The sequence below is a fragment of the Gallinula chloropus genome (assembly GCF_964237585.1).
Source record: "Gallinula chloropus genome assembly, chromosome: 3".
NCBI classification, from domain to species: domain Eukaryota; kingdom Metazoa; phylum Chordata; class Aves; order Gruiformes; family Rallidae; genus Gallinula; species Gallinula chloropus.
The window spans coordinates 82364075-82377509 of NC_140087.1; the positions used below are offsets into that span (position 1 = coordinate 82364075).

The 13435-nt window shown below is 38.8% G+C and overlaps 1 protein-coding gene across 1 annotated transcript in view; it reads right to left on the bottom strand.

The window, feature by feature from the left end:
* Positions 1-12954, bottom strand: part of PAPOLG (poly(A) polymerase gamma) — a gene marked incomplete at both ends in the record, with an annotated part of 37189 nt that extends 24235 nt beyond the window's left edge. The window contains 15 exons of the mRNA XM_084261137.1: positions 1885-1994; positions 2316-2435; positions 4726-4779; positions 5160-5244; positions 5544-5664; positions 5747-5819; positions 5968-6106; positions 6667-6756; positions 7407-7518; positions 7812-7865; positions 9012-9121; positions 9201-9282; positions 9913-9979; positions 10061-10216; positions 12917-12954. Of these exons, the coding sequence (XP_084117263.1) occupies positions 1885-1994; positions 2316-2435; positions 4726-4779; positions 5160-5244; positions 5544-5664; positions 5747-5819; positions 5968-6106; positions 6667-6756; positions 7407-7518; positions 7812-7865; positions 9012-9121; positions 9201-9282; positions 9913-9979; positions 10061-10216; positions 12917-12954 (1411 nt within the window). The remainder of the gene's footprint in view (positions 1-1884; positions 1995-2315; positions 2436-4725; positions 4780-5159; positions 5245-5543; positions 5665-5746; positions 5820-5967; positions 6107-6666; positions 6757-7406; positions 7519-7811; positions 7866-9011; positions 9122-9200; positions 9283-9912; positions 9980-10060; positions 10217-12916) is intronic.
* Positions 12955-13435: the final 481 nt, after the last annotated feature.

Consider the following 13435-nt stretch of genomic DNA (forward strand, 5'->3'; position numbering starts at 1 on the left):
GACACCTTACTCGAGATTCAGACTAATTTTTTACTTTATATTTATGCTGGCAATTGTGGGACTTGTCATAACAGTTCTGTAACACCATGTAACTTCTGAGTAGTTCAGACGTTAAAATTCTATCCAAGAAAGTAAGACTATTTTAGGGACATCTGACATACCAGAAATCACTAAAATTTAAACAGCTTTTTCTTAACTTCCTGCACTCAGACTTTTACACAACCTAACTGCTGTGCTAGTATAGCTTTTTTACTGAAATATTTTACATTTAGATAAACTTATCTAACAGGCCAATTACGACCATAACTGGAAAGTCAACTTGCTAAGATACAGATTGGGAATTGAAGTCAAGACATGTAACAAAAAGGCTAAGTCTTTCTACAGGAAACTTAGAAGTGAGATAAAAGCACAATTATGAACATCTACACAAATATGAACAGTTGCTTCAAAGCAAATTCAATAGTATTTTTACATAAGAGTGAGATAAAGTTCCATTAACAAGAACCTTCCAAACAATGAGCCTTACATTCTTGAGCCCATCAACTTGAAGTTAATCATTGCCCTCTGAAAGTATTCTCTCAAAGTCAAGGCACATCAGAAAGAAAACAACTTTCTTACACAGAACTCCTGGTCACTCCCTTATTTGCCAAAGGATTTCACACCTCTCAAGTAACAAAGGTGTGAATTTTCTGTTTAATCTCACTGGATTCAAACCCTGTATCCAAAGCGTGCTATAGGCTATGCTTCACTAAACTAAGGGCACACAGCTGTACTAACACAGACTGTGCATAGAAATAAAGGATTCAACATTATCTCTAGCCCCTTAGTAGTAAGCGAACCTGGATGACATAGCTTATATTGGCCACAGCATTGAAACACCCTGCCACTGAATGAGTGTGCAAGACAAGCATCAGTACAGATAACAGCACAGGTCTGGGGAAGTCACCCAACCTGGCGTGAAGACACAAGAGTTTTGATGCATTTTTCTGTGCTTTTTTTTCATGTCCCAAAGCATATGCTGAATGAAAAAATCAAGTTTTACTACATTTACTCATGTCGTCTAAGCAAAACCCCACACAGCTCATGCTGGTACTATGGATAAGTGCAAACAGACTTTTAAAATTAGTCCACTTTATTTCAATTAAGAGACTTTCCAGTTCAGAAGAGTAATTAGATTTCCTTAGCTCTCCATTAGGCTAGCAAAGAGTGATCCTGACAGCACACTCTTCCAAAAGGCACAAGAGCAGTCAAGCTTGGGATGAAGTAAACATGTTATAGGAGACACCTGTGCTTTCAAACAACTGCTCACCTCAAACCCCCTTTATTCTAGCATTATCTAACACCACCTGCAGTATTATTTCCACATCTATCAAAGGTAATAGCAGAAGATGAATGTGAAAGTTTACATGCAAGCTCGCATGTAATGACAGCATGACAACTCACTGACTTTCAAAGTTCTGGGATCATATCACACACAAGCTGTTATTTTGAAAAAATACTGCCAACAAACATTAACAAGTCATTTTAGAGCTCAAAACAGTTAATTCCCTCTTTCAGAGTTCAGCAGCTGACAGCTGTTTGACAAGCATAGCTACACCCAGTATGTGGGCACCTCCTGGCTTCACATATGACTGTCCACTTCATGAAACAGTCCATTTACAATAGTCTGCAGAACTGTTAGCTCACATATGATACAGTGCATAACTAATATACACTTCTGTTTCAAGATGGACAAAGTGTCAAAATAGTATCTTTTTAAAGCTAATCTAAACATTGTTCTCTATAGAAATATTTAATGCCATAAAAAAGCACAATTCACTGTCCGCAACTTTAATTAGAATTAAAATTATTTAACTCTACAAGACCAGAGTAAAGTAGGATTACCTGTGTCTGTGAATGACTGTATGACTGGTGTTAAATCAACATTAACTTTCTCTGAATTTTCTACTTTCCTAAACATGATGCCAAGAAACCACATTGAGACATATCCACTCCTGAAAGAGACAAGTTCACAAATATATCATTTGTGCACAGTTAATTGGATGCTAATATCTACTCTCAAGGGATTAAGCAAAATAGTTTCAGTTGCACACAATTTAAATATTAGTCAGTGCGTATTTGAGCTCTCAGGCTAAATTCTGAGCATGTAAGACCTTTCTAATAGGAGAACTGGAAAGAAAAGGACTCTGTCAGGACTCTTACCTATGAAACAGTAGGTATGTAACTGAACATCTCACATTTTGCCCAATGTTTTATAACTTGTTCATATCATTAACCTCAGCTTCTCTGTATTTCAGAAAAACAATGCAACTTACTGTTCATTGGGTGGTTGGTTTCCAGGGAAAGACTGTGGATTTACATGTGCAATAGTTATAAATTCATTCTTCTCCAAGTTTGCAACCAGCACACGGATTTTAGATTCAACAAGTCCAATCCTAAGAAGAAATATCAGCCATTTTTAACTATATCCAGCACAATACTTACATGCCTTTTGCTAATTCAATGCTAATACAAAACTGCAAACCAGTCAACAAGTAGTACATTTCATTCTGCTGAGTAGATACTAGAGTTTTACTTCACATGCACTATAGTTTGAGATGTTTCCAGTGACATTTGAGCTTCAAAAGTTTTCAAAGGCAGAGGTAAATAAGTTTAAGTTGAACTCCTAACAGTTCAAATATTTTCATCATAGGTTATATGTTGAAGTGTTATCTCATCAAGAAGCAGATCCAGAACCTCTGGCTACATTTTGAAGCACAGCAAAACTCCTTTTTACCCCAAAGGGCAAGGAAAAGAACAGTTTAGGAAAGGCTCAAGCACAACTGTTCAGTTACATTTGAGTAAAGATGGAATTCTTCCTGCAGACTGATCAGTGATAGAGTGTACCCTCTTGTAGCTAAATTGAAAAATACAGTTCCTTTAATAGTGATCTATTCAGTCTCATCATCAACTTACCGAAGAAATCAATCATGACCACAAAGGCTTTTCATTTAAATAAATTACTGGCATTTTTACTCTTTTACATAGAACAGTGCTAACTTGGAAAGCAGTCAGAAACCTGTATGTTGTTCAAAAGTGTCTCATGTTAATGAACAGCAGAGATGTGCTGCCTATAATAAATTCATTTGAGAGTTGAACTAAACTTGCTCTTACACCACACAAACCAAAGCAAGTCTATCTTCTGCTTTTTAGTTTTCCCAGATGCAAAACTACACCCCACTTGCCTCCGTTTCTCTCAAAATGGAAAAACATCAGCTTTTACTGGAGCCGTATCTTTGTTGAGATAAGAACATTTCACATTAGAAGTTTATTGTAAGGGAATGAAGTTATTTGCCTCTCAGCCCTCTGTTCAAAACTCCTTGTTCATATACCTGATGTGAAGCTGTAGCAATTTCAAAGCAGATATATCAGAAAGTTCATGTAAAAGATATAACCCATTAGAGCTACTTATAAACTTTATGTGGGTTGCCTTTTAGAGACAGCACAAGAATTTATTTGCCTGAAAGCACAAGCCAAACCTTGAAGCATAACCAAGATGCCCTCAGAAAGGACGTCTGCTTCACAGCTATTTTGCTTGCTGACTTGAGAAAAGCTGAAGTACCCATTTCTTAGAAATACCATTTCTAACTGAAGAACACCACACATTACAGTACCTTAATTCCTCACCATTTCCCCTTATTTCAAGATTCAGTCAGCACATTCACATGGGTTAAACAAGTTACTATGGGCACATTTCTCTTGAGACAGTGACAAATATCATGTCTCAAGCAGTCATTTCCTCTAACTGCAATTGAGGTGGTTCTCACATTAAGTTTCATAAAGTAGATCAGCACTCCTGCAATTTACCTATCCACTACCAAGCATGCTGAAGGGATCCTTTTCAGCACTGAACAAAATATCTGAGCACACTGTAGACTAAAACTTAGTAAATACAGTTTTTCAGCATTCAGATGCTCTGCAGACAGCCAGGTTTCACCCAGATTAAACAGCCTTGTTTCACTTCACTGGAGAAGAGGTAGGCTCTGGAACAGGCTGACTACATATCAAGAGCAACACAGCACCAAGTGTAACCTAGCCCTAAATTAATTGTTACATTCAGTAAAAAAAAAAAAAAAAAAAGAGTTATGAAACCAAGCCTTCTAAGGGTCTAGAACAGCAGTTTCTAAAGTGTCTGTAAGGGTGTATAAAATCTATTAGGATATGGAAGGAAACTGTTAGAACTTCAGTAATGTTTATGAACTTGCAATGTTTACCTACTTCTTTAGAAGTATGCACTCAGAAATCTTTTTTTGCTGATAGGAGTGCATAACCAAAAAAAGCTGAGACCACTGTTCTACAAGTCAGTAGAAGGTTACACATCTGATTACATCAGGTAACCCTTGGTTGCTTGTCTCTGCAACAAGGAATATCTTATAACTGAAGCAGCATTGAGCACTCAATCTCCTCAGATTCCTTGCATCTGCCTCTCCAGATGACACAGAGCATCTGACCTTCAGGCACACTAACCCTCTTTAAGTTAACATAAATCTTGCTGTTTCTTCTCATTCCAACTCAGATCTTTAGGTTAACTCCCCTCCACACGAAAGCTTTTAATATTGTTGATGAACTGTCTATTTAACTTGGTGTTATATTCCATGCTTAGTTACACTGTTTAGTTAAAAATCAAGTGCAACATTGAATTGAGTTTCAATTATGTATTGAATCCACATTTAAAGCAAGACTTACCACTTTAAGTGACGGTCCTTAGTAGAGGCACTAGCACTCAGCACAATGTAATGTCTAGAAGAGGAAAATTAATATACTAGCTCAGTACTTTATATCCCTTTAAGTGAAGCGCAAGCTACCTTAAATGTATTGGATACGACCTCCAGACAAGACATCCTGTATTCAGCACAGTAACTGAAGAACAAATACCTCTTTTAGAACTGCATTCTGCTATATTCCAAATATCAGAGTGTTTTTTCCCAACAAAGACAGTATCAGTAGCGTAACACACATGAGTGTGTGTTCCCTATACTTATCCTTACTAAAACTCAGACTACGTCTGGTTTCTAAAGGACAGACATTAACACCATCTTCTATTAGGCAGCAAGTTAGAACTCACTATGTTAACCAGTATGCAAATTATTTCAAGTTCAGACAACAGATTTCATACATACTTGTATTTCTGAAAGAAGTTCAGTGGTTCAAAGAGCTTTGACCAGTCTGCTTTTCCTCGGAGAATCTCATTTGTAACTGCAAGACCTACAATTAAGGTCGAAAACCTCATTACCATTTTGTTTAAGACAGGAAGAACATGATACAAACTTTACAAGGTAAGGTTTTGGAGAGTAATTGACAGATCAAAAAGCAGGAATTCCCTTGACAACAGTTCATTGTAATACTGGTTCCTTATTGCCTGCAACAAGCACAATTCCCAGATACATATTCTGCCTAAAAGGGCAGAACACCTTCACAAAATATAACCAGTTCAGATAGTGTGGTTTCACAAAGGAAGAATTATTATTTTTTGATCCGTTAATGAGCATGTAAAAGCACTTTACCATTTTTGAACTCCTCCACCATTACTGCTCGTGTTGATGTAGACACATTGTACGTGGAGTTCTGCTGTGGATAGGCTGGGGTGATGATAGGCATTACATGAAGCCGATCTGCGGGGTTCACCTGTGTGATTAAAGCAGTTTCATTCAGTATCAGTTTAGGTTAGAACAAAGTTTAAGAACTTCTGAATTCATATACTACATACCCTAGGGTCCCACACTGGCAAGTTAAGGTCACTCTCTTCAGGTTCTTTCAGCAGTACAGGATTAGGCCATTCCCTAAATAGGAAAAAGACGGTAGCTCATGGTCCATTTACAACTCTGCCATGGAACTTGTATGTTGTTGATGTAAATCTTATCTAGAAGAACTACCTGTAGAAGTGTATTTCCTTATGCAAATTAAAAAAAAAAACACAATAGCTCTTACCATATTGAAAAAACCATGAAGAACTTGTTCACAAGAACAGAAGCTAAAGCAGTTGGATAGAGTTGACATATTCTTGCTACTAGTATTGCCCAGGAAACACCACCAAGAAATCCCAACACGTTGGAGTAAATTCCACGTCCTGGAATAGATAAACTGCAGTTAGCCTGTAGTCCTTCAACACTCCCAGGTAATATTCTTTCAAGTTTACATCAATTTCAGTCTACAGAGTATTTAGTACACCTTGAATACCTTTATTTTTGCAGTGAAGTGAGCCAAAATTTTTGGTCCTTATAGTAATAACAAAAAGAATCAATTCCCCAAATGTTGCTACTCTGAAATCTGCTTACAGTTACAGCTTCACTCCAACTTCCCTTAAGATCAAAAGTTCTGCCATTCTTCTAGCCCTTGCCCTAGCAAAGGGCACAAACAGTATCTTCTTATTCCTTATGTATCAAGCTTTTATACTCAGCTTGGCATTATTGTAGTCAGGTTCCTGATAAACAATGCACACCTCACTTTGTAGGCACTCCCCTCACTTCCCACTGAAAACAAATCACATGAACAAGACTACAAATCTAAACCAAAAACACTTTTTAAACTCAAACCTGTATTTAAACAGCTACCCAAAGACCATTAGAAATACTTCAGCACGAAGTGCCTCTGGAAAATTTACAGATCAATAACAATCACAATGCTTACGTTTTGCCCACAGTTTGATGACACGCAGTGTGAGCCGGAAGCTCTCTGTATTTGGCACTAGATTCAGTATTTCATCAGTGACTCTGCAGCCTGTAAGAAAAAAAAAATACAGCAGTTAGCAGAAATAGGTACAAATCCAGTTTATGCTACAGCATAACATCCTTCCAACCCCTAATTCTGTGATATAGCTCACAGTTTAACATTCAAGTCTATGAAAACAAGCGTGGGTTGCTTGCTTTGTACTACTTGAAAAATTTTAGATTACCCAATATTCAGTATTGCTTCAGGTAACTGGTACCATCAACAGCTTTTTTTGTAGTTTAGACTACAGCCAATAACTTTTAATAAGGCCTTTCTACAGGATTCCAAAACTTCCATTTCTTTCAACAGCCAGGAACATTTCAAGCCAGTCAGGGTTTTAACAGCAAGCAAGTTAGGCTTCATGTATTTAAAGGTTGGGTTTTTTTTTAATAAACTACAATATTCTCTATCATGTGAGGAGGTTTGTGGCAAACTGGAAGAAACACATCTAGCCTGATCAAAAAAACATGAAACGCAGAGGTATCTAACCATGCAACTCCTTGAAACATCTAAATTCAAGCCCACGTGGTACCTCCTCAGACCTCAAGCACGCAGGAGATCAGTTTCTGCGTTTTTACACAGAAACTTGGGTTGTGTAATGTACATTCTACACCAATTTTAGTAACAGTTTCTTTAAAAAGATGTGTGAACATGCTTACCATTTAAACTCCGTATGCATCTTATATCCAGGCTTCTCAGGCGAGAGTCATCTCCAAGATCCAGGTTGTTAGAGACAACTGGGATAGCCAGTCTTGCAAACACTAGATCAATCTTAAGAGGAAAAGAGTGCCAACCATGAGTTTGAAAGTCACCATTTGAACACCACACTAGCTGGGGACAGTTACTCAACTAGACCAGATAACATCTGTGCTTAGAATTATGTGACTATAGATAAATTTCCCCAAGAAGCTTATTTGTTAGAAAACTTCTAGGGGCTCTGTATTTTGTTTACAAAATCTTCTATGTATTCCTGCAGTGAAAATAGAGTCATGGTTCCCTGGGAAAGGTATCTTATTCCAAAGCCAGAAAAAGAAACATTACTCAGAAGAGTTTGAAATGCTTACCTCAATGCTATCAAGCTCAAACTTGATAACTGGTACATATGCATCTTCAACAGCCTGTAAAGGAGAACATCATTGTGTAAGGAAACATCCTTGGCTACTTGAACTTTTTTCCTAAAAATATTATACAATACAGAATTTACACTGCTCAGCTACTCAGTATAGAGACCAACCTGCTTCTGAACCAAAGTTGTTAGTAAGCTGGAAGCAGCATAGCATTAACACAGTACTAATACTAACTTAAAGTTATTTAGCCAAGAGATTCAGGGGCTGGTTATATATTGCAATGAACAAACAATGCATGGTAAGCCATCAGTATCAGCAATTGTAAGGCACTTAGCTCGGTAGTGAGGAAGAAAAATAAATCCTGTAGCTAATTTACTGTGAGAAATCTAAAGAAATACCACCCACATTTGACAGTGTGCACAAGTCCACTGTATTTTTCTTCTCTACAATGCTATCTATCTATCAGCTGCCTTATGGGACAGTTGAGTTTTGTAGATCACTTATGATATCTGTGCACAGCCTACTACAAGTCTGTTTTCAGGTGACAGTCCTCTGCACGAGGAAGACTAGGCTAAGAGAACCGCTTCTCAGGAGTTCAGTTTGACATGCAAGGGGCACACAACAGATGCACCTGAGGGTGATTTTAGAAAGCAGCTTTGTATGTTCATAGCACAGCTCCAATTCACACAATGGAAAACTGACAGCATACACTCTTTCAGCAAAGCCTCAGGCTGAGTAGTCAGAGAGGAAGGTGAGAAGAGTGAATTAGAGGCCAAAGCACATCCAGAAGAACTCCATGGCAAAAGTACAGAGAGAAGTCTTTCCACATCACATTCAGCTTCCTTAGGCTACCCCCTCCTCTACCTGCACACAATTACCTTATTTCCAATCCCCTTACTACATCCAAGATTAACACAAGGCTCCTAGGGGCAAAGCTTGCTTTTTGAAACAGCTGACTAACTCCCAAAGCATGAGTAAGGGAAAAGTGTACTACAAAGGTTCTTAAGCAGTTTTCAGTTATCAGGGAAAAGAACCAAAAGCTTTACTTCATCATTTGCATGCTCTATAAAATAGTATTTCAGAAGGTGCTGCTCAGAAACTAATTTACTTTTTTGTTTGCAAGACATTCGCTACAATGAGTCCAACAAATATTCTTATTTTAGAAGTTGCACAACCTATCAGGTACAGTTTACTCACTCTTAGATTTTTAACTTCTTCATGATGTTTTATTTTTTCAAAGAATGACAGAAAAAAATCGGATCTTTCCACATGGCTAGGAGCAACACAAAGAACGTCTATATCAGCACCTGCAAAGAGATTCCATTTCTTCTGTTACTGCTGGAAGTCACTTTCAAACATTAGAACTATGACCAGACAGAAGTTTACCTTTGGTGTGCACTCCAAGCTTGTAAGACCCAAATGTAAATAGTTTGCCACCAAGGTTTTCTATCAGTGAAGGAGGAAGACTCTGCTGGTACAAGAGAAAGTATACTTTTATAGAAGATACACATTTTGTGCAAGCTTAACTAGCATGCAAGCTATTTAGAAAGACTACCACAGCCTCCATAAATATGATGTTCTGAAAACAGGACCAAGTTGTTAGCCTAATAGACCACTACTGTTTTTCTTAAGTGGGCTCTTGCAACACAGAACAAGCCCACAGTGTTGCAGTCCTCCTATTACTTTACACAAATTAAAAATTTATTATTAGTCTTCCCTGCAGCAGACACAAATTAACAAAGTCTAAGAGCTATTAAAATGATAGGCCTACTGTAATATTTTCAAATTAAACTGAACACTGTAAACTGTTTGGGGCAAAACTAGTGCCTGTTTTCCTTCTCTCTCTCAACTCACAATATGTTGTTAACTGCTACAAGTCAACTGATAGGGCCACTTCACAAATTAATACAGTGACCCAAAGACTTCAAGATGTTAACCTGAAATATCTTTTATACCTTATTTCTGTGGAAGTTGCTCCATCTCAAGTCAATACTTAAGGGAGTTACAAGTTAAATTTGAGCATTAAACCCTAGTAGCATGGTCTTGAGAAGAAATCAAGGTCTTTGCTGTTTCAACAGGAACACTGAAAAACCCTTACCTTGGTCTCACTAAGTTCTGAAAGCCACTCCTGGACCAAGTTATTCAGCTTGCCAAGAACAACCAACCTGTAGAGGAGACCATGTTAAGTTTTCCTTTAAAGAAAAAAACAAAACCAGGAGCTTAACAAAATTCTAGTCATGTTTTACCTTTGATTTAGCTCCACCTCATCCTCAAACACACCCAAAGACTTCATGGCTTCAACTAAATTCCTAGTTTGAATGGTATCCATCTCAGAAGGAGGAGCCAAGTTAATAGGAGATGTAAGACCATAATACCTCTGTGCCTGGTTCTGGTTAGAAGAACTGTGGGAGAAAATATTGGAAATTTCTTAAATGAAAAAAAATTACCATTCAGCTTACAGGTTTCCAAATCAACTTCTGATCTTTTACCCAACAATAACATGAATGACAAAAAATCCTGCATATGATTTTTAAAGAAACTTAGAAGTCACAACTACCTCTTTAAATATATATATATATTTGTGGATATAACAAAAGATCCAGAATGCTAATGTCTTAATTCAACTCGTTTACATGGCTCTAGACCATTAGAGCTGATTGCCAGGAAATTAAAACAGTTTAAAGCCACAAGCAGTGAGACTAACTACAGGAAAAGTTTTGGACAAGTTTCAGTTTCATAGCAGTTTTCATTTAAGGATATCCCCATCAGCGTCCTGCTACATCAAAGAAGGCAATTCGACACTGGCTTCTTTTAGTTAAGTGTATTTGGGGTGCTTCTACTGATTCTGGAAAAGCATTACTGTAGAGGAAGGATCTATAATTAAGTGGTCTGTTAAAGTTGATGCAGTAAATTCAGTATTACCTTGGCTTTGCTTATGGAAGAGTATGAATGAAAACACCAGTCACTCTGCGTAGCTAATGTTGCTAGGAAAGCCTTGTGCTTTCAATACAGTGTTCAGTTTTTATAGTCCATAGGCTTACCTATACATATATCTGTTTTATCTAAATCCAAGAGATTTATATATATGCTTTATATGCCAGCATATAAAGCAGCACAAATTAAGCTCTGTTTGTAGAGGGCCCACCAATCTGGCTTAGGTAGCTCACTGCCCAGTTAGGCTGAGCAGGGCACCAGGCACCTGGATCTGAGACCCATGAGGTTACTGCCCCTCAAACTCCAGTTACAGCAAAGCATGAGTTTCCCCTCCAACCCTCTGCTTGGCCCCTATGTTTGGGCAAATCTGCATTAAGAAGCACCACAGGACTGACATGACAGGATAACATCAAATTAAAAGCAGCATTAGCATTTTTTTACACCAACAGAACCCTCATTTTAGAAAGGGAAAAACTGAGCAAAACTGCTTTGCATTACCAGCTGAAGCCAGCAGAGAGAAAGGAAAGGGGCTGGAAGTAAGAGCTGTACTTTAAGGATGAAGAGTCCCTACAGAAACACTAGCAGCAAAAGGCAGACACACATTAAAAGGTATATACAACTCATCATGCTTGTCTAAAAGTCTATATCCAGACCCCAAGGCTAAAGGGATCAATTATATCCTTATTCAAACCGGGTATTTTTACACTTCACATACAGACAACTTCAAGCATTAGCTGGATTAGTCAATGCAGACTCAAAATTACTGAAGCTGTCTGGCCCATTTCACCTGGAATGGGCTTAGGAAGTGTTCAACGGACAGCTTCAGCACTCAGTTTACAAAGACAGGTCATTAAGGCTCATTTCCTATTGTTGCCTTTACTCTTCGACTGACCAAAGATGGATTTCTCTCTGAGTAGCTTTAGTCAACTACAGATGTAGCTTTTAGTCATATAGCAGGTGCCCTCCCAACTCATTTTTCAGGCTTTCTTCTATATGTTTTCCAAAAACCCAAGGATTGTAGTCCCATGAACTAGCCTCCCCAGTCAGAACTGCTGTTTACTCCTAACTAGGCCTTGACCTAATTAGCCTTACTTTGTTTATAGACATTGTCAACCTCCACTTTGTAAGTAAAAATATTCATAATTAATATTTTCCTCGTTATTATGCAGCTTTCATAACATACATAAGCAAAGCCTATTTTAACTGCTGTGCATAACATCTAAATTAACACGCCCGCAGCAGCTTTCTCTATGTTCCATGTATCACTTTCTTTGTACAGCTTATACTTCAGAAAGTTTGCATGAAACAATAGGTTTTCAACTTTGCTACCATTTAGAATATTTCCAGCATACAGAAGGCCACCACCTGCCTTTCATTACCCCATTCTTTTTACAGAAACAATAATTATATGTTACCATAAAGGACAGTATCAGTTAGATATGTCGGATATTAAAATCAAATTACTTGAATCAATATTTTTCAATTGCTTGCATGTATCACTAACAGTTTGATCACAGCATCAAAGCTGAGGAAACTGGCACTTAGAAAGGGTTTTTTTACAATAATGACTTACTCTCACTAGACTTTGGTCCCCATTTAAGACTAAAATTCTAAAAATCTTACTTCTTTCTCTCAAGTGTACCATACTACCAGCATTACTCAAAGACGGAATCCTAGGAGGTAAAATGGCACACACGGGGTATACATACTAATCAGCTTTCTGTTTAAATATGTCTATCACAGCTTAATATTTTTAACAGCTTCTGCTTTTGCCCAACGCAGTAAACAGCTCCATGTATTTCTGGACCAAACTTTACACAAGAAGTTAACCTCAACTGAGTTGTTGCAGGTTTCACCACTTATTTACAGCTTTACAAAGCTACAAGGCATTCCTGCAGTCTCCTGTCGGGGAAACAATGGAGAAGTCTCCTTCTCTGGAGATATTCCAGGCCCATCTGGAATGTATCTGTGACCCATCCTAAGGAACCTGCTTTGGCAGGGGAGATTGAACTCGATGATCTCTTGAGGTCCCTTCAAACCCCCAAAATTCTGCGCTACTCCAGTTGGCTTCAGCCATCAGGGCTGTGTATGAGGGGTCAGTATGGACACACCTCAGGCTCATGAGGTTGGCCTACCTTGAGCTGGAATTTTTCTCTCCAGCCACTTACTTTTTCTCCTCTTTGGAGGGCAAATGACCGGAAGCCATCGTCAAAACACCAAAAGCAACAGCGTAAAACACACAGGAGACGACAACAAGCAAAAAAACCCCAAACCACCACAACCCCGTGATCTTGGCTGGCTTCACACCAGCAACACCTGTAACTCCTGTCACATCAAGTCACGGCTAAAAGGAAGAAAAGCCCAGCGAAGCCCCGCTGGCAAGCTCCAGCACCGCAGCCGTGGTGCCAAAGCCCTGAAAAAGTAACTTTCCAGGGGTTTTCCCCCCTCAAAGGCTGATGTCGGACAGGCAACCTAGCGCAGCTCCTGCCGCCGGCACCTGCTGCAGCCGCAGCACACTGCCAGACACGCCGTAGCTAGGACACGACTACGCTACAAAGCACTAGGGGCGGGCGCTACGCTGCTGACGGGCAGGACCCCCTGCTGAGCAGGCACGGCCCCGCCCCCGGTCAGAGCTACGCCAAAGACCCGCGGCAACCGGGACTGAGCCCGCAGGGTCTTTAACCTGC